The sequence below is a fragment of the Stylophora pistillata genome, chromosome 11 (genome assembly GCF_964205215.1).
Source record: "Stylophora pistillata chromosome 11, jaStyPist1.2, whole genome shotgun sequence".
In the NCBI taxonomy this organism is placed as follows: Eukaryota; Metazoa; Cnidaria; class Anthozoa; order Scleractinia; family Pocilloporidae; genus Stylophora; species Stylophora pistillata.
The window spans coordinates 28,726,595-28,748,946 of NC_142529.1; the positions used below are offsets into that span (position 1 = coordinate 28,726,595).

Genomic DNA, 22,352 nt, shown 5'->3' on the forward strand with positions numbered 1-22,352 from the left:
CTTAGTTTGACAGCATGACAGTTGATGACAGATTACTGTAATCCCCCTTCCAAAAAGATACAGTTAAAAAGCAGATAAATAAAGAGATAAAACGAAAAAGTAAATAATCATTTAACTCATTGCATTTCATTTCCTTTGTCTTTCATCTTTTTTTTTTGTTTCCACGCAGATTGTCATGAATCCTCAGGCTGTTCTAATGCTCATGCTGGTGGCTGTTCCCTGCACATCACCCTTAGATGGTATGTTTAGCTACCACTTCTATCTTGATAAGTAAACGGAATATATGCTCGGGGATTGCTATGTCAAAGAAATATTTAGCATGAACATCGGAGAGAATTAAACCTTTCAACGCTTTTCTGAACAGGCTTTTCTGAATCCGAATGGGACCTTGAAGTACTCAACTTGTCACATAAAAAACCAAAAAAAAAAAAAAAAGCAGAGAAATCAAAACAAGAAAACAAAAATATAAGATACACTAAAGTTCACACAGAAACCAGGTGACTAATCAGACATTGTGTTTGACGACATTCTTGTTGAAAGATTTAATGGATGTAATCGGGGAAATTACAATTCATCGACCCAACGTTTTCACACCTCAGTCTAGTGCCTTCATCAATGGCGATCTAATCGTTGCAAGAAGAGGCCCTTTTATATGCTCACTAATTAGTTGCCGTTTTATTCTGACGAGGTGTAAATAGGCGTCAGATAGTAAGCCGTCATCATCACGATTCAAAGAAGCGTGGGCGGAGTCGATATGAGCTTCCAAACAAAGACGCTGGTGGTAGCGGCGATTAGTGGTGATAATTGTAGAATTATCCCGCCCAAATGTACGTTTAGTTAGGCATGCGTGCTTCGACAAAGCCGAAGTTAATTTTTTTGCAAAATAAGATCGCTTTCTGGTGCTCTTTAAAACGTGTACCAAACTGGTCTGTTGGATATATTCATGTCCACAGCCAATTTACGGAATAGAATAAATAACGGCAGTTCGCTGTTCTTTCCTAACAGGGTCCTTAGGTTCGGCAAAAATATGCCCCAAAGTCTGAAAAGGGTTCTGAGAAACTTTAACGTTGTGGCTATTCAAAATTCTCTTGATGGGCTCCGTAACACCCCGGATGTAAGGAATAACAGCACTACTAGTCGCTGGTTTCTTCTCATCAGAAATGTTACTAGTTGAAACTGGTTTCTGGCAGTTACGGAGAAATGTTTTGGTATAGCAGTTTCTCACCATATTTCACTGCATTTCCGCAGTAGGGCAGGACTAAAACGGAACATATGCGATCCATGCGAGTAGTCCACCCATTAAAATCCCACCCATCCCACCCCACGGGAGGACATCCATCACACAATAATCTCGTGTGTGAGAAATTAACGTCTCCTACCCCTAACCCTGTAGGAGACGGGACCTCCATTTATTCGTCCCTATCCGAGAAGACTAGAATATCTAAAGATACATTGCCAGAATTTTGGGTCAAAATGCTGGACGCGCGTGCGTATTGAGAAGTTAATGGCGGCGAAATCGTGTAAGGAAATGTATGGGATTTCCACAAAAATCCAAAGTACCACAAATACGAGTAAGATTATTCCTTAGCTCCGACTCGAAACATGTTCAGTAGAGATTAAGCTGTACTTCTAACATAAAAATAATTCAAAAGCTGTTTGTCTACTTACTTCCAGCAAAGTCAGCAATGTTCGATATCCGAGGCTAGCCATTACATCTAGTCTGTTTCAAATATAGCGTAATCCATGGCAAAGGATCGCCGATTTGAGGAGCAACCCTCTAAGGAGTCAACTAGCTCCGATTCGCATTAAATAAAGGGAGTTTCGAAGTAAGGAACTCGTTTATAAAAAGAGACATTTCTTGACAATGAGATACTTCCAAAAGAGCTTGAAAATTGCTATTTTTGCTCTGTGGAGTCTGTGATCTGAGACCATCCTTGTGGACGGATCAGAAGGGAAAACGTTAAAAGAAAAACCCTCCGCGAAACCTTCAAATTGTCGCCATATTTTTTTTTCTAATTCAGCAATGTTTGACGGAAAATAAACTCAATCCAGGCCCCCTCACACTAAAGTAGAGCCTTGAATAAACATTTTCTCGCGCGAAAATTAACAGGGAGATCAGAGAGATCTGTATTAGTACGTTCGTTGAACTGTGTTTTCAAGTGGGAGAAAAAGCCCTCTTCAAGTACGATTTGCCTGGATCTTCCTATTATTCAACCGCCTCCCGGTTAGCTCAATGGATAGAGCGCTGGACTGTTGTGCGGGAGGTCGAGGGTTCGAGCCCCGGCCGGACCAACACTCAGGGTCTTAAAATAATTGAGAAGAATTTGCTACCTTTCTATAACATCAAGAAATGGTTGGATATTCTAGTCTCCTCGGATAGGGACGAATAAATGGAGGTCCCGTCTCCTGCAGGGTTGGGGTAAGAGACGTTAAGTTCCCACACACGAGATTACTGTGTAATGGATGTCCTCCCCTGGGGTGGGATGGGTGGGATATAGGGCGCACTTAATTTGGAGCCTCGCTCTGTTGTGCGACCCTCACCACACTCTGGTGAAAGTGATTAAATAAATAAGTATTTAATGCAAGTGGTATAAGCTACAATATCCAAAATGTCTGACATCTTAGACGATTACAAAAAAAGCCAGTTTGAGTGGACATTGAAGCTTAGTACAGAGTGTCCCTTGCATTACATCAGACAGCAAATTGCTATAAGTCACTCTGCCTCAAAATACCAAGAGATCAGTTCAAAGTTGTTTTTCTTTTGCTTTTTTCTCCATAAAGAAGGTCCACAGAACTTAAATCGTTCAATATTTTATATGGAATTTGTCTTGACCGCTATCTCTGTTTTCATCCGACTGCAATCCGCTGACCAATGAATGCGGGAGCAAAATGTCCTCGATTTCTGGCGATGAATTGATGTTATAGAAAGGTACCATATTCTTCTCAATTATTTTAAGACCTTGAGTGTTGGTCCGGCCGGGGCTTGAACCCTCGAACCGGGAGGCCGTCGGAAACAGTGAGAGCAAATAAACAATCTGACAATTTGACAGTTATATTCTTTTAGTCTTAAGCATCAAATACATCAAATACAAATGAGCATAAAAGATCACTCGAACTCGCATTATCGAGAATTCGACAGAACACAAAAATAACAGCTCTCCAGGGAAGATAGCTTTATCAGAAAAAAAACGTGTATATATATATATATATATATATATATATATATATATATATATGTACATGTTATCTATATATATATATATATTTATATATCGTGTGTGGGAGCTATATATAAACCATACGCTTTATATATATATATATATATATATATATATATATATATAGTACAGACTTAGAGACTTACAGACTTAAAGACTTACAGACTTCCTATATATATATATATATATATAGGAAGTCTGTAAGTCGATTTTCGCGTGGAACAGTGCTCAATACGTTGAAGCAGAGCAGAATAAATATTACGAGAGGAAAAAAGGACGTAACTACATTTCCCGACAAGCCTGTTTCGTGAATCGCTTCACTCTTCAGGGGTTTAATGAAAGAATATACATGTGACTATCGTTTATATACTAGGAAAATTTGCATAATGCGCGGTAAACTTAAAAACTTTAAAGTTCAGTTGTTGCGTAACTGCCTTCAATCCTCAGTCGTTTATCAAACCACCGTCACACGGAACGACAACAACACCTCTGAAACATACATCGGACTCACAGAAACCGACTTCAAAACAAGACACAGAAATCACACCGCATCATTCCGCCACGCCAAGCACAAAAACTCTACCGAACTTAGCAAACACATCTGGACACTCAAGAACGACAACATTGACTATTCTATCTCATGGCGCATCTTATCATCTAACTCTCCCTACAACAGCTCCAATAAAAGATGCAACCTCTGCCTAAAAGAAAAATTCCTGATAATTTACCGACCCGACCTCTCATCACTAAATAAGCGTAACGAACTCGTATCTTCATGCCGACACAGAAACAAAGCGTTGCTACGCAACAACTGAACTTTAAAGTTTTTAAGTTTACCGCGCATTATGCAAATTTTCCTAGTATATAAACGATAGTCACATGTATATTCTTTCATTAAACCCCTGAAGAGTGAAGCGATTCACGAAACAGGCTTGTCGGGAAATGTAGTTACGTCCTTTTTTCCTCTCGTAATATATATATATATTTACCGACCCGACCTCTCATCACTAAATAAGCGTAACGAACTCGTATCTTCATGCCGACACAGAAACAAAGCGATATATATATATATATATATATATATATATATAGATATATAGATATCTAACGTGTAATAGGCAGAAAAAAATAAATCAACTACATTTCATCCCTACAGACCTCTTTCGTGGTTGCCCAGTTATCACGGGAAGTCGATATATATATATATATATATATATATATATAGATACATAGATATCTAACGTGTAATAGGCAGAAAAAAATAAATCAACTACATTTCATCCCTACAGACCTCTTTCGTGGTTGCCCAGTTATCACGGGATTTTAATGACAGAATAACGCAGTACCATTGCTTATATACTATACTAATTAACATAATTTATTTGGTGCGAAAAGTGTCAAGTCAGCTGTTGCGTAGGAGGGCTTTGTTTCTGTGTCGGCAGGAAGAGATGAATTCGTTACGTTTGTTGAGTGTAGATAGGTCGGGTAGGCAGATGATCAGGAATTCCTCTTTAGGGCATAGGTTGCATCGTTTGCTTGAGCTGTTGTAGGGCAGGTGTGAAGATAGAATGCGCCAGGTGATAGAATAGCCGATGTTTTTGTCTTTAAGTGTCCAGATGTGTTTACTGAGTTTGGTAGAGTTTCGATGCTTTGCGTGTCGGAACGATGAGGTGTGGTTGCTGTAGCGGGTCTTAAAGTCATTTGCAGTGAGTTCGATGTATGAATCCGTCAAGTTGTTGTCTTTACGTGTGACGGTAGCTTGGTAGATAATAGATTGTTAGAGGCAGTTTCCGTCTAGTGGGCATGAATTTTTCTGTCAGCAGTTGCATTTCTTCTTATTGTTAGCGATAGTGTCGGCGGTTGTGTCGGCAGCCTTATTCTTTACGTGGGAAGTGAGGATTCTTTTGTTGCGGTTGTCAATGATTTGTTTTATATTGTTCATGCAGCTGTAACTGATCTTTATTGTGTTTCTGTTGAAGATTTTGCGAAGCTTATGGTCTTTAGGGAGGTGTTTGTCTATGAGCGCGAGGAGTTTATGTCCGGTGTTAGTGCTGGTGTTCTTGCTGAAAGGTGGGTTGAAACAGAGGATGTTGTTGCGTTGACGGTTCTTGCGCCTTTGCTTGTGCGTTGGTTCATAGTGAGGTGTGTAGCTGTATCCGCTGTCGTCGAGTGCTTTCTGGTAGGCTGGAGCTGCTGAGTCGAAGAATCGTTCGACCAGAAACGTTAAATCAACGATAACAAAATGAAATGCAGAATTCGATAAAATCATTAGAGTAGACAGAAAAGAAAAGAAAAAAACAAAAAACAAAAACAAAACTCAAGTGGACGCCATTCCGTTGAGTTTAATTGGTCATCAAATGTGATCTGTGATGAAATGTAACTGCACAATTTCAGTCACAAAAGATCACCCTCTAAAAGTAGGTTGCTAACCGTCCATTCATAGGGTTTTCAGTTCTGACGGCGCGTGCATGAGTCGTGATGTACCCTTATACTCATTGGGTATTCTTTTATAAAAATGTACATGAAGTGTCAACGGTTTGTCAGAATCGCGTGTTTCTTTTCACTATCTCATAGTAGCTTGTAAAGGCGACCAGTTTGCTTGTGCAACAGACCAACGGAGTATCCTTGCGTCTCGACGCTGCGATGGGTACAGGCACTGCAGAGATGGATCAGACGAACTGTTAACAAGACGTTACCGAACTTGTTAAAATATCGTCAGTAAATTACGCAGACTTTTTTTTTTGACGTGTGCAAGTTTTTCTTTAAGTGGAGCTTGAAGTTTTGAGAGGCAATTTCTTTGGAGGTCGTTAGTATTTACCGTGTTTTCCGCGAGTTTACTGTGTTAATAATAAACGTATTTGTTTGATTTCCGCTTTCGCTTGTGTTCATCTCTGGCGACCACGATGGGAGAAAGGTATGAGCTGTTGTTTGTTTGAGGTTTCGTTTGAGAGTTGAGTTTTTGAGTTAAGTGTTATGGCTTCCAAATGCGAGGATAACGATGTTACCAAATTTACCGAGAAAAACGACAAAACTGGACGGAGTGAAGTCAACAAACAGAAACAAAAGGACGTTCTGTTGATAAGATTAAAAGAAGGAAACGTACCGCAAAAACAAAAGTGACAAAACTCAGACATGAATTAGAAAGACTATACGTAAAGGATTCCGATGACTCATTGACTCATCCCGGGCCAATATTACTGCAAGATCTTTTCAACGTCCTTGTCCGTTTCTGTCGAAACACCATTGGCATCGCCTGTGACATAAAAGAAATGAATATCCAGCTAAAGATTTAAGAGCAGCAACAATACCACTTCCGATTGTTGCGCTGAGATCTTAACCCCAACCGAGAGGCAGATGTATTCGAGTTTAACCATGTAGTTTTTGGAAAGAATGCCGCCCGTATGGAGTTGCAGTTTGTTGCGCAGGAAAATGCTCGACGAAACCAAGACCATTATCTCTTTGCCGCTGAGATCGTCCTTAAGTCAACCTATATGGACGATTCTATTGACAGTGGCGAAAGGGATGATGATGGAGTGGAGCTATACCGTCAATTGAAGGCAATATGGGAATTCACCGGCATGCGAGCTAGGAAGTGGATCTCCAGTTCACCGAAAACTATACAAGCGATGCCGTCTGAGAAACGCACCACAGAGAATGTGATTGACAGCGGTCGAGAGCCGATAATGAAGACACTGGGAATTTCGTGGAACAGTACTGAAAACGTGTTTACCGTTGCCGCTTCTCCGGTTTCCCCAGAATTTCAGACAACAAAGCGAAACTTCCTGCGTAAAGTAGCAACGATTTGGGACCCACTGGGATTCGTATGCCCGTACGTTATTGTGACGAAAATTGTACTTAGAAAGCTGTGAATGCAAGGCTATGAGTGGAACTACGAAGTTCACGATGAAATAGAAAAAAAAGGGGGCTTGGTTCGAGCAGTTGAAAAGTCTGCATGAGCTGAAGATTCCTTGGTATCAGCGAGGTCCAGAGCCTGCCAAGTCGAAGCACATTGTGACTTTTGTCGATATATGCCTCTCAACAAGCTTATGGTGCAGCAGTCTATATCAGCTGCAGATACAATAACGATAATACAATACGCTACAGATACAATAACGATAATACAATACGCTACAGATACAATAACGATAACGCGAGTCACGCTTGAGGGGAGGGGTGCGAAAAAGTAACGCTATTGTTCAAGCTGTCTCTGTTCTTCCTCTACTCAATTGGCTACTCAGTATCATGTGATCATCGAATTTTTTTCAACCGCAGCGTGCCGGTCGTGGCAGGCTGTTTTATGGTCGAAGCTATTCGAGGATCTCTTCGTTTAAGTTAAGATGTCGCTAAAAATCAGACAAATTCACAAATAACCGTCAACAGTCAAAAAGACTGTTGCAGGTAAATGCACACGTTTTGAAGTCTCCAGATCCAATTTTGTTTCTATTCCATCAGACCGGTCTGGTCCTTTACAATCGTAACAGAAAGTTGCGAGATTAATTCCGCGATAATACTCTGGAATAGCCCAACAAATTTTTCTCCCCATACGCTTACCTTTATCCACTCTCCCTCTATACAATTTTTCTTTTTTTTTTTCTGAGATTGAACATATTTTAAAATATGAAATTTAAATTTGTAAATACCTCCTCAAAAATGGCTGAATTGACAAGTTTTTCGGGAACTTTATCTAAGCTTTATATTTACGACTGTAGTTCGTTTGGTGAGCATCCTCAAGTCGCCGATTACAGGTCGTGTTGAAGTACGGCACAGAGGTAGATGGGGAACCATTTGTGGCGTCTCTTTTGGCTTAAAGGACGCTGATGTAGTTTGTAATGAGCTTGGACACGATGGAGCTCTAATGTCAATGTCTGCAGGAGCATTTGGGCCAGGAACTGGTCCAATATGGCTGTATGACGTGAAATGTGTGGGAAATGAGACATCGATAAAACAGTGCAAGCACAGTGGCTGGGAGCCATTTTGGGACCCGCGCATTTATTGGTGTGACCATATGAATGACGCTGGTGTGTTCTGCCGAGCTAAAGGTACAGTAACCATACGAATACTCTTTGTTATCATCTTTACCAAGAATGAAAATAGAGGTAATCAGAATATAAGGGCGCCATAGCGTATTCGACAGTATTACAATTAACTTTTCTATTATGGAGGATGGGAAGCCCGTACCTGTCGGGGAATAATATCGACACTAGAGTAGTGTTTCGACCTGCAGGTAAGACAACGATACCTCTACAGTTAACTTAGAATAAACAGAGTTTACTTCTTTCTCTCATCTTTTACTTGTTTTAAGCTGCATTACGCTAACAATACGAATGCAAGTAAACCAAATTTTTATTGCACCTTCTCTCAAATGCCTTAATCATCCAAAACAAGACATTCAATGAACGACAAATTTCCATCGTTCAAAACATTTAAACTCAGTTGTTTACTTAAGCTTGTTGCACACTAAGGCCCTGTTTACAAGCAGGGAGGGTAACCCTTGTGCTAGGGTTACCCTAGCAGGCGGGTCAAAGATAGCCCGGGTTTACAAGCAAAGTTTCACAGGCAGGGTTACCCTATCACCCGGGACAACTTACCTATGCTTGGTAACCGCACGCATTGTTATCAATGTTCAAGGGTCTGGAAACAAGTAAAAAGTTGTCCCGGGTAGGCGAGTTATCCCCAGCAGAGCGTTTACAAGGCAGCTAGGGTTACCCTAGCACTAGGGTAACCCTAGCTGAGCGCTAGGGTAAACACGTCGATGAAAAAAGAAGAAATGTGGGAGGGTTAGGGTAACCCTCCTGCCAGGGTAACCCTAGCACTAGGGTTACCCTACCTGCTTGTAGACAGGGCCTTAGGCCCTGTTTACAAGCAGGTAGGGTAACCTCCCCCCCTTCCTAATTAGACGCCATCCTATGTTAATGTCGTTACCTTCGGGAGGGTTTAAAAAAAATTCATAAAAAATTCCAGTTTTATTTTTAGAACTTGAAACTTGATACAGATAAAGTAGGAACATTCCTGTCTATATGTACGTAATTACATACCAATTAATTTAAAATTTAGGAAGATATAGGTTCACAAAGTTAGGAAGGTAACCACATTATCATTGAACGGGAAAGAGACTAAAATTCATTCCCTTTCAATAAAATAAAGTAAACCAATGTTTTTCATGATTCCCCCGCGAATGGTACTATTCCCTCCGCATTCCCTCTAGTTTTAAAAATTATTTACATGTTTTCCCCCACTTTCCTCATTACATATGCAACCTTCCTTCCTTTCCTCCCAAAATCCTCATTAACACAATGGTTACCTTTTTTTCTAAAGCTTATAACTTCCCCAAAATAGAAGGTTAAGACATGAAATTTGTAGACAATATAGCCAGTTTCATATGATTTATGCCGCTTGAATGTTTTGTGATTTCACTAAATATTTTTCATTTTATTAATATTTATCTTTCAACTTTCAGCAAAAGAGACTTGAAAATCATGACAAATGTCCAATTATTTTGCCAACATTTTATCAAACTACAACAACTTATATACCATAATAAAGATCTAAATAAGGGAAACACATTGGTGTATTTATATTCTCTAAAGGTTCTAATCCACATGTGCTGGAGACGCTAAGAGATTGAAAGGTTTAGGTAGTTATCCACAAACCCTGATGCCAAAAAAAACTCATTAAAAAATTGGGTTTTAAGTAAAGAAGCCGCTCTTTCGCGTATGTATAGACATGATTATTTACTATATTTGTGCAAGGTTTCATAGTTTCATAGACATAGTTTCATAGACATAGTTACTCACTATATTTTTACAGGGTTTCATATCATTTGATTAAGAAGTGTAGAAATTATCGCAGCTAGGGTTAAATTTTGGGTAACCATATTAACATCTCTGGGGAATCAGGCTAAAAATATCTCAAAGAAGCCCAAATTTGGTGTGTACATAGTTTGCACCATTCCTTATTCAGTGATTTTAACTAACGTCCATTCCCTCTAATTTTAGAAATCTGACGCAAAGCAAAAAAACCTTGGTATAGGTATAAACCCTAAACAAGGCTTCACATGAAATTCAACCTTGAAACTAGGGCTAGATCGCAAAACTGCTAAATCCTTTATTCCTGGGAGTTGAGAGCTGAGATTTTCAGAGGATGTTTATGGCATACTTTCTATTACGTGCACCAAGTTTCAAGTCATTTCAATTAATATTTTGGATTTTTAGCCCTTTTTCGTCAAATTTGCATAGTTTGAGAGAAGTAAGGGTTAGGGCTTAAGGGCTTTTCGCGTTTTTTTAAGCACCATCTCATTGAATGTAAACAAGTTATACATCGTTGGAGAGTTCATATTAAGGACTACATCTTGATGTATTCAAAAGTATTGAAATAATTACTGCGCATGCGCTGGAGACCAAAAAAGCTCGAAAAAAGGGGTTTTTTGAGTCTTTTTTTGCAGGGCTAAGAAACCTTAGAAATCAAACGAAATTGACATGAAAGGATATACACATGATTGTCCATTTTCTTAACAATGGTTTGCTGTAGTTGGCATAGAAAAGGGTTGATTTGAGATTTTTTTATGAATCTTCTTGTAACACGAGTCTGACATGTACGCTATGCGGACCTATGTTTTTATCTTTAAGAATTCGTAAAAATTCACTTTTTGTCGGTTTTTCGTTAAACTTACACCAATGTAATTAAAATTAAAAGTAGTTTTGATTAAAATTAAAAAAAGGGATTAATTTCACCAATCATTTTCGTCTTCTTTTACACGCCATAAATCTTAAAGTGCACCTACACCCAAAAAATTTTTTTCGCTTAACGAAGTAAGCTTATTTTTTTGAGTATTTCTGCGCAAAAATTTTTTTATTTGCTCAAATCTTCAATTTTCTATGCCCAGTCAAAATACGGAAAATCGGCCGCCATCTTGCCCCACGACCGAGTTTAAAGAGGAATGGCTCTAGTGGGTAATGTGACGTCAAATCGAGAACACGAAAGTCTGCTTTTCACACATTTTCACTTGTTTGGGAAGGTTGTAGTCGATAATTGTCCGAAAATATGCCGACTAAGTGTGTTGTAGAAGGATGTAGCAACGTGCGAAATTTGCAAGAGGGTATCGCGCTCAATACAATCTTCATACAACACACCTAGTCGGCATATTTCGGACGATATCGACGACAATCTTCCCAAACAAGTGAAAATGTGTGAGATGCAGACTTTCGTGTTCTCGATTTGACGTCACATTACCCGCTAGAGCCATTCTTCTTTAAACTCGGTCGTGGGGCAAGATGGCTGCCGATTTTCCGTATTTTGACTGGGCATAGAAAATTGAAGATTTGAGCAAATAAAAAAATTTTTGCGCAGAAATACTCAAAAAAATAAGCTTACTTCGTTAAGCGAAAAAAATTTTTTGAGTGTAGGTGCACTTTAAGCGTTTCTAACCATTCACCTAATACTTACACATACAATGAAACAGTTTCCGTACTTTATGCCTGCTAAGTTTGAAGGCCGGAACAATGAGGGTTTTTGAGTAACAGTAGATTTAATGAGTGCCTGTCCATTTCACGATTACGCTATTTTCACCTAACTCCTGACGTTTGCAAAATTCTAAAAAACTAACAAAACATTGACTGTACCTTATTTGACCAGCATGAAATAGAAAATAAAACGACGTTATCTACCATGTTAAATTTTGTTTAAATTTTAATATTAATTATTTGCTCTGATTGACAGAAGTCAACCTTAATTGACAGGTAGCAATAAAAATAATTTGCATAAATTAAGAACACCATGAGAAAGACAAATGTCTCATTTTCTATGCCTGTAGGTTTGAAGTTGTTCAACGGTAAGGTTATTGAGTTACAGTAGAATGAATGAATGCTACCCCTTGGCCAAAAAATCTAAGATGGCGAACATCAAATAGGATGTCCTCATGGGTACTGCTCTAACTCCTCAACGACACCGCGGAAATACGTTTTTTAGGGCACGATACAGTATTTTACTGGTCAGCGGACACCTCAACGAAACCATGAAATGCCGATAACTTTTACAATGTTTTTCGCCGTGAGTCAAATCGACAACGTAAAAAGTCAAAACTTAGAAAGAATACTGTAAACTTAGCTTTAAAACTCGGCTCACTTTTTGGATAGTTCTTAAGCTCAATTATATAATTTGCCAAAGCCGAACTGAAGTTGCACACGATATGAAGTTGTTGTTTTTCGCTGGCGGCTCCGTGGCAACTAAGTTTTGTTTATAAAAGAGCTTATGCACCAAGGCTAAAAATGAGACGATTTTTGAATGGTTGAAGCGGTGATCCGAGGACGCTGCACTATCAGGTTTGTAAAGCAGTGGCTTGAACCGTATAAATGGGCATGTCAACGGCATTTCGGTCAGATTCGCCGAAAAGAAGACAAAACATGCCCGTGTAGCACGGCCACCCTATCCCCACTAGTTACTGTATGTATCATAGTTGGCCAAAAAACCTACGACTGTAACATGCATAGGACTGAAGCCCCCAAAAGTACAAAGACTGGCTCAACTAGAGGAAGAATAAACCGAGGTATGCTTTAAGTACAAAATGTCCATTATAATGATAATAAAGAAGTTTTCACTTTCCATCTTAGTTTGTAACTTTTTTTCTGAGAAGCTGTAATTTTATTTCTGAGCAATAGTTTTACTTTCCCAACAAGTATTTCTCATTACAATTATGAGTTATTTGTAGTATGTCTATTTTTTAAGCTGCTTTTCCCTCACTAATCATTTTATTTTATTTATTTTTGCTTTTTCTTTTCTTTCTTAACTAACTTAATGCCATTTGCAACATAAAATGTACTGAGCTAACAGAATACTTCTGCTTTATTTAACTCCCTGATTCACAAAGTAACATTACCATCTTGGTACTACTAGAAAACAAATTTTTAAGAAACAAAATTACTGTAAGGTATAATAATTATTATAATATAATTTAATCGATGTGAATAAAGCACTGCATTGTCTTTTCTCATATTCCAACAGCCTTGAATGAATCAACTATCTTCTAAACTTGATTTCTTATATTCAGAAGCTGCATGCCTGAGTTATAAACAAAGAATTCTTGTTGGTTGTTTATGGAGGTGTAAAGAACAATGATTATGATGATTAATCTTCCAAATTAGGAATGTCAGAGGGAAATTATCTGAAGTATTTTCTGAAGTCGAACAAATGAAGTTAAAAAATGTTCAGGAGAAAATTGATTAGATTAAGTCAGCTGTCAATTCCCAGTTAACAGTAAATCATGAGGAGTAACCAAAAGCTTGTAATTAGCCTTTTACTGCTGTACCCATCTAGTCAAATAAAAATCAGTGATGGGATATTCCCAAACATGAACAATGATAGCACCATGCAGATGTCCTTTTCCCAACTTATTACAGGGAAGGGGAGCACTGGTATGGCTACGCTAGTTGTAGTCAATAAGAAATTCTCAACAAGTTTCAGCAATATACATATATTTTGCCACCTTGAAAAAAAATGGTTACAAGTCAAATAGGAATGTTTCATAATGATGTTCTCAGTGTGGGGATATGATGTAATATTACTGATGGGGATCATAAATATATCTTATTAACCAAGCGGGAGGGCCGTACTGGGAGAATATCGGCCCGAGGTCTTGACGGTACGGACCGGGCCGCGCTCGGTCCGTACAAAAAAGGCCGAGGGCCGATATTCTTCCAGTACGGTCCCGAGCAAGCTTGGTTAATAAGAGATTTATTATACGACTGAAGTTCAAAGGGACACAAGTGCAATATCATTCGGGACCATTCAGGACAGTGCCCGGTCCAATACTGAGAGAATATTGACCGGCAATAGAGCATATTCATTGGTTGATTTTAGTTATTGGCCCTCTGACTGCCCGAGTCGTGTAATAATTATCCTTACAGTGCTTCAGAGCATGTGATGTTTATGTTTCGTTAAGCACATGGAAACTATGTAAAGCTATGCAAAGCTAATCTAAAAAAAATGAATTGAAGAAGAAGAGTGGTTGATTATTTGCATAAATTAATGCAGTGCACATGCAAGGTAGTGGAATATACTTCAGGTAAACATACATGTGCCTGTAAAAGTTTCAAATGACTGAGTTATAAAAATATAATGATAATAATAATAATCATAATAAAAAAGTGGGTTTCATTGAAAATGCTTTCGTGTAAAACAAATACAGCTGTTTGGGAAATTAAAGTAGCAGGTGTAGTAACAAGTACAAGCAAACGTACCAAAGACAAGTAATGGAGATCTACAATCGATTAATATTAATAAAGACTTAATCCAAGATAAATTGTAAATGAACCAATCATGCTGGACGGTCTCAAATACAAACAAATCACAATTTCTTCGATTTCCACTCCCTTTGTAAACATCACCATTATATGAGCTTAAGTCAGGCGTTATTCTGTTCATGAGAGATAAGTTGTTGATAAAACTGCAAGTATATGAAATGAACAAATGTTTTCATATTTTAATTTGGATCTATCAACAAAGTTGAAATGGTAAATTGGCAACCGTAACGATTACAAAAGCTGACGTTTCGAGCGTTACGGACACCCGTTCTTAAAGGCACAGAAAATCAGAAAGGTGGAATGGCGAAAAATCAGTCTAGAAAGGTAAAATTCTCAACCAAGCGAATGATTTCCAAAAGGCAAAGGCACCGCACGTCGGCGAAAAGTGAGTGTGAATATTTTCACAACTCAATAATTACGTGTATCGCTTCATGCTAATAACACTTAAAAATCCAACCAGTCTTCAGACTCGCTGGAAAATTATCTTACAGAATTAATCTCTTGCTTTGTCTGGATAACTATCGCTGTTTTTGACAATTCTGAAGGCGAGGGCGACTGACGAACTACGATCGCACTTCGAAACGACGGCCAGCTGAAGTCAGCAAACAGCACAAAACTCCAAACAAAATGGCCGCTATTTGTTAAGACGTGGTTTTAGTATTAAAAACCCATTCAAAGGATCAACCATAATAAACAAGGAGAAGTATCATGGATATTTTCCGACTTAAAACCTTGCAAAAGGCCGATGTTTTCATCGAACTAGTACACAAACACATGAAAGCACTTGGCAGCCTAATGTTAAACGTGAGAAAAACTCAGTCTTAAGATCTCGAGACCACTCAAAAAGCGCTAGAAACTGTTGTTGGGGATTATTGAGCATATAGCAGGAGTTTCAAATAAATTTAAAATTTTGACCAATATGGCCATGCTACCCCTTTGCCAAAAAATCCAAGATGGCGGACATCAAATGGGATGCCCTCATGGGAACTGCTCTAACTCCTCAACCTGTCATGCTCTTAACTTTCAATTTAAGAGAATACCACATAAGGTATGGAACTAGTCACATATCAAATATGAATATATTTCTTCTAGAGACAATGGAGTTACGTTAGTTTGAAGATTGACTAGCAAAACATGAGAAATTGGCTAAGGGGTAAGAGTGAGAAAAACTCAGTCTTAAGCTTTGGAGACCACTGAAAAAGCGCTTAAAGTTCCAGTTGGGATCATTGAGCCTATAGCAGGAGTTTGAAAGAAATTTAAAATTTTGACCAAAGTGGCCATACTACCTCTTGGCCAAAAAAATCCAACATGGCGGACATCAAAAAGAAGGCCCCCATGAAAACTACCATAACTCTTGAACCTGACATTGGGAGTTAAAGCAACGCGTGGAATACAGAAAAGGGCAAAATCTATAAAATAACCCGAGAGGATATGACAGCTTTATAGGGATGTCCCTGTTATAAAGGCTCTTCGAGGAGCCCTAACCTCGTAGGGTTTGGGGTGAGAGGGCAGGAATGCTAATAAGTATATGAAATGGGTCAAGCTAAATCATAATGTGCTCCGACATGAGGGTGGAAAAGTTTTTAAAGGGGCTTTCTCTTGGCAGAGAAAGTCTTTTGAGGCCTGGCTGCGTGGGATTAGGTGAAATATACAAAATCAGTGTCGCCTTCCCTTGTCTGTTTAGAAAATACCTTTTATGTTGGAGTTGGGGAAGAAAAGGTAATACTGCTTGGGTGGAGGTTCCCTCATCTTGTCAACCTAGAAGACGTCGAAAACGTTATTTAATGACAAATTGACTCGTGAAAGCTCAGGTGAGAGAGTGAGGGAACCAGCGAGTCAGTAAGCCCTGTTAGTGAGAAAATACGGTCCCCGTGGTGCGTTACCTCCTATTCATGTTTGAATGGTTATTGTTGCTTGCCTTATACGTTGATGTTGACCGAGGACCCTGGCTATTAGAACTTGAGAACCTATTCACGGTGGAATGATGCTTGTTTTACAATGTGATGTTGGAGGACCCTTGTTACTAGAACTATGAGGGGACGCAAATCGCCTGCACTGCAAGTATCCCGGAAAGTCCCATACAGTCTAAGAAAATGTATTGGGCTTTTTGAGCGCTCCAGGCAGCTTTTCTGTAAGGCGTCATAATCTTATTGCTGCTGACATCGCTGTGACAGATACTTGCTTTTACAGTGTTTTCTTTGCCGGCTTTTATTGTCTTCAAGTTTCAATAAGACGGCTCTCATTTTTCAGGAGAACAATAAAGTTTTTGAAGGTGTAGTCTGATCGTCCGGGTGAGTGTAGTCCTGAGAAGGACTGTTGTCGGTGGCAGTGACTGACGTTTCGACAACCTGTGCGGAAGTCATCATCAGAGTCAAGTGAATGATTGTTGTCAGTAGAATGTTCTTATTCCAGTTCGTGTGAAATGATCGGTTGGTTTTGCCGTGATGTTATTGGCTGTAAGACTCAAGTGACGTAAGTCGATCGTGATTGGTCTGTTTCGGTCTGTCGGTAAAGCTAGGTTGTTCTTTTTCGGTCGTTTGTGATGTTTATGTCGTGAATGAGTCGTTTGTATGGGGCGGGTAGTTGTTGACATCTGTTTAGGGGAGTCTGTTCTAAGTTAGTAAACCAGCTGGTTTACTAACTTTTTAGGGGAGTCTGTTCTAAGTTAGTAAACCAGCTGGTTTACTAACTTAGAACAGACTCCCCTAAACAGATGTCAACAACTACCCGCCCCATACAAACGACTCATTCACGACATAAACATCACAAACGACCGAAAAAGAACAACCTAGCTTTACCGACAGACCGAAACAGACCAATCACGATCGACTTACGTCACTTGAGTCTTACAGCCAATAACATCACGGCAAAACCAACCGATCATTTCACACGAACTGGAATAAGAACATTCTACTGACAACAATCATTCACTTGACTCTGATGATGACTTCCGCACAGGTTGTCGAAACGTCAGTCACTGCCACCGACAACAGTCCTTCTCAGGACTACACTCACCGGACGATCAGACTACACCTTCACATGTTACCCCCGGGTTCAAACCATTTACTGCAATAAAGTTTTTGTAAATTACGAGATCGGATGCACGTACTGTTTCAACTAATTCGCTCTTCTTGCTTGGGAATACATTAATAACATGTCGGCGGACCTTGAGACCTCCACTAAGCTGGAAATACCAAATAAACGGGAGGTAAAATCGTGAAAAAATACTCCCAAGGAGAAACGTAAACAAAGTAGAGAATGGAGAAAGCGAAAGCGACAGCAGAAGAAAGCGGGTGATCTGGCTTAAGTTCTGTCTGGCATCAATGGTGGACCAAATGTGGCTGAGGCAAACTTGATAGATGAAAAATCATTTTCTCCTAATCTGGATACAAAACAGGTAGGCAACTAAAGCCGACTTATCATGCTAAAGGCTAATTCTAAAGAAGAAATGGAAAGTAACGTGAAGCGACCACGATTAACAACCGTTTCAGATGTAAATTATTCAAGATCAGCAACAATGCTTCGGAGGGCGCTTGGAGACGATGCAAGACGCAGGCGGGCTCAATATTCAAGGCCGTTTTTGGCACAGAAAACTTTTAAACGTATTGTTAGTCAGAAAAATATCCATTTGAAGAGTCATCACGAGACTCAGGTAAACAGAAGTTCAAATGATATAGAATAAATATATGAAAATCATATATTTTGAACTGCGGTATTTGATACGTATGATGCACGATCCTCGCAGTAGATAGCGCTATTTAAGCAATAGCGAAAATCAGACCTGAAAAAAATCAGGCCTGTACGGGACTCGAACCACTGACCTCTGCGATACTAGTGCAGCGCTCTTACCAATTGAGCTAACAAGCCAACTGAGAGCAGGCCGTTAAGTTGATTCGTAATGAACCCGTGAAAGTGATAAATGAGATAGAATAAATATATGAAAATCATATATTTTGAACTGTCTCATTTATCACTTTCACGGGTTCATTACGAATCAACTTAACGGCCTGCTCTCAGTTGGCTTGTTAGCTCAATTGGTAAGAGCGCTGCACTAGTATCGCAGAGGTCAGTGGTTCGAGTCCCGTACAGGCCTGATTTTTTTCAGGTCTGATTTTCGCTATTGCTTAAATAGCGCTATCTACTGCGAGGATCGTGCATCATACGTAGAAGTTCAAATATTTGAAAAGGCTGGTTGCTATGGAGTGACGTCATAAACCGGCTAAGTGTATTTGCTGCCTTATGTTTTGTTGTGAATGTTGGTTTTGTGGTGTATCAGAACTCATTTCTGCTTGGCAGGAAAATGACATATAATACCGTTAAATTTCATTAAAGATCCAGCAAAGTGCCTGAGTTTGATTTTGCAGCTTATAGTGGTTGATAGAAGATGCATTCAAAGTTAAATTTCCCGTAGGTACTAAAAGTTGGAATCACCTGAAACCACCTGAAACCACCGATGAAACCACCTGAAACCATATGAAACCCCCAAGGAAACCATCTGAAATTACCTGAAAATATCTCGAGACAATTTAAAACAACATGAAAGCACCTAAAAAATTATGGGTGACATCAGAAAATAAGTGTTAACAATCGAGTTTATCCATAGGGAGGCTGGCTTATGGATATCGTATATAATGCCCTACAGTACAGAATAGGCATCAAAAACAGGTCTTCAAGGAAACATTCCATTGTTCTTGTTGAAAACACACTCAATTGGCTCTACGAATGGCTGGGAGTTGCACGGGAATATGCAAATTTATTTCTTGACAAAGCATTTGCGTGACAATAACAACATGCGATCGCGAATGCAAAGAAGAAATTGTTTTAAATCGAAAGAAATACGTGAAGTTTTTTCAACGGGATCATGCAAATTATATATGAAAAAGCCCAGAAGATTTTCACACTTCCTAAGGAAATTTTGAACATTGTGTTTCTTTTTAATCAGAGACGAATTTATAGCGTGACCTAGAATTTCACTGACTTTGTTATTGCAAAAGTGAAATACATGTGGATTTTTTGCAAGGCATTTTACTGCAAATGACAGAATATAGTTGATGAATGGTGGCTTTAACTTCCACTGCCTAAGTAAATTTCAGGTGGTTTTATCGGTGGTTTCAGATGATTCCAACTTTTAGTACCTACGTTAAATTTCCAGGTTATTTATGTCTGCCAATCTCGACTCTTCATATTTTTGCAATGTTTTTATGTTGCATGTCTAGCCATGCTATGCTACTCAAGCAAAAAGGTGGTGATGCTAACAAATATATCAATGAACTTTGCAAGCGAGGCCGGATTGGACACAGTGTGCTGTGTATTCTGCAAAGTTATTAAGGTAGGTTATACCTGCAATTGCTAAATGACATGCATCATAGCAGAATTCTACAGTAACACAAAACATTTTCAGGTTACCGGTATTTGTGATGCAATTTATTTGTAATCAATTAGTGACAGCTTTCTTGACTTTATGGAAAGGCAGAAATCTGTCCAAAAACATGAACATAATTTATTTGTGGTGAACAGTGATTATATATCTACAAATAGTAGTGAGTATTATATAACTTTAGCCAAGTTAATTCATTATTAAGTCGTACGTACTCTTTATTGATAGGAATGTGCCTGTCCTGATGTACCCCGTGGGGAAACCTGTGCTGAGTGTTTCCCAAAGAGCAAAGCAAATATTGGGGGGTAGGTACAACTCTGCATTTCCGTATTGACATGCAGAAAAACGTCCAGCTTGCAGTATGGTACTTCACTTTCTATTTGGAACCCATGTCTTTAAATCTCACTTGGGATACTCAGTTTGACAGACAGTTACCAGCAGAAACATGGTGGGTTTGAATTATAAAGGTGGAAACTAAATTCACTTTTTTTTTCTGTCTGTTTCAGATGGACAGGATTAAGAGATGACTTGCTCTTTCCCCTTGAAGAGGAACCATGTGATGTCAATTTATGTGCTCTGCATGCAATGTATAACATTTGAATTTTTAAATTGTGTGCACCCATTGTAGTATGGCACAGTCAATATTGTTTTCTTTTAAAGAAATCTATTTTCTTGAAGTTTAATCCTGTAATAATAATCTTTTGTTTAATATTGCCTGATCACTTCTGAGATATATATTTATTTGTCATATTTCTTTGATTAATGTAGCATTCAGCGTAATGCCAGAGGGCTTCTGGGATATATAGCAAACTTAGTTTTTCATTCAAGGTTAATAGAGGGAAATGTTGTCTTTCCTTTCTGGTTCACCCAGGTTGAATTCCTGGCATTGAACGTAATGCCTGAGTGCCTCAGGGATATATAACTTACTTAGCTTTTCATTCATGGTTAAAATAGCAAAGTGTTGTCTATCCTTTCTGGTTCACCCAGGCTGAAGTCCTAGCATTCACAGTAATGCCGGAGCACTTCTGGGATATATAACATACTTCGCTTTTCTGTCATGGTCAGTATAGGGAAGTGTTGTATATACTTTCTGGTTCACCCAGACTGAGGTCCTGGCATTCAGTGTAATGCCTGAGTGCTTCTGGGATATATAACATACTTAGTTTTTCATTCATGGTCAATCTTGGGAAGTGTTTTCTATTCTTTCTGGTTCACTCAGGCTGGTCCTGGCATTCATTGTAATGCCTGAGCGCTTCTCGGATATATAACATACTTAGATTTTCATTCATGATTAATATAGGGAAGTGTTGTCTATCCTTTCTGGCTCACCCAGGCTGAAGTCCTGGCATTCAGAGTAATGCCTGAACGCTTCTAGGACACCTGACATACTTAGTTTTCCATTCACGAATATTATAGGGAAGTGTTGTCGATCCTTTGTGGTTCACCCAGCCTGAAGTCCTGACATTCATTGTAATGCCTGAGCGCTTCTGGGATATATAACATACTTAGTTTTTCATTCATGGTCAATCTTGGGAAGTGTTGTCTATCCTTTTTGGTTCACACAGGCTAAAGTCCTGGTATTTAGTGTAATTAATGCCTGAGTGCTTCAGGGATATATAACATACTTAGCTTTTCAGTCATGGTTAACATAGAGAAGTGTTGTCTATCTTTTCTGGTTCACCCAGGCTGAAGTCCTGATATTAAGAGTAATGCCTTAGTGCTTCTGGAATACATTACATACTTAGTTTCAAACAACAACAAACATATGAAACATATGTGTGAACTGCGGTTATGAGACGTATATGAGAATGATCCTTCGCAGTAAAGCACTATTTGAGCAATAGTGAAAATCAGACCTGAAAAAAAAAAAAAAAAAAAAGAATTTCAGGCCTGTACGGGACTCGAACCACTGACCTCTGCGATACTAGTGCAGCGCTCTACCAATTGAGCTAACAAGCCAACTGGGAGCAGGCCATCAAATTAATTCGATATAAACCCGTAGATGATAAATCAAACATCTACGGGTTAGCTCAATTGGTAGAGCGCTGCACTAGTATCGCAGAGGTCAGTGGTTCGAGTCCCGTACAGGCCTGAAATTTTTTTCAGGTCTGATTTTCACTATTGCTCAAATAGTGCGTTACTGCGAAGGATCATTCTCATATACGATACTTAGTTTCTTTGACAATCACGGGTTAATCTAGGGAATTGTTGCCTATCCTTACTGGTTCACCCAGGCAGAAGTCCTGGCATTCATTGTAATGCCTTAGCGCTACTGGGATATATAACATACTTAGGTTTTCATTCATGGTTAATATAGGGAAGTGTTTTCTATCCTTTCTGGTTCACTCAGGCTGAAGTCCTGGCATTCAGAGTAATACCTAAGTGCTTCTGGGATATATAACGTGAAGAACTTCTTGTGACTCAAACTGTTCTGCTCTTTCAGCTCTTCACCTATCTACAGCA

General features: G+C 39.0%; 1 protein-coding gene and 1 long non-coding RNA gene across 4 annotated transcripts in view; both read left to right on the top strand.

The window, feature by feature from the left end:
• Window positions 1-12,815, top strand: part of LOC111323976 (galectin-3-binding protein-like) — a 24,055-nt gene extending 11,240 nt beyond the window's left edge. For both annotated transcript variants that reach the window (XM_088739299.1, XM_088739298.1), the window contains exons 2-4: window positions 170-239; window positions 7,928-8,257; window positions 9,676-12,815. In XM_088739299.1, the coding sequence (XP_088595425.1) occupies window positions 176-239; window positions 7,928-8,257; window positions 9,676-9,689 (408 nt within the window). In that variant the 5' untranslated portion in view covers window positions 170-175 and the 3' untranslated portion in view covers window positions 9,690-12,815. The remainder of the gene's footprint in view (window positions 1-169; window positions 240-7,927; window positions 8,258-9,675) is intronic.
• Window positions 12,816-17,605: 4,790 nt separating this feature from the next.
• Window positions 17,606-21,773, top strand: LOC148721029 (uncharacterized). 2 transcript variants are annotated; one of them, XR_015993490.1, is made up of 4 exons: window positions 17,606-17,909; window positions 19,729-19,841; window positions 20,118-20,194; window positions 20,396-21,773. It is a non-coding gene; the product is annotated as an uncharacterized LOC148721029 (long non-coding RNA). The 2 variants fall into 2 exon arrangements; XR_015993491.1 differs by lacking the exon at window positions 17,606-17,909 and having other exon boundaries at window positions 18,477-19,841.
• The last annotated feature ends 579 nt before the right edge of the window (window positions 21,774-22,352 follow it).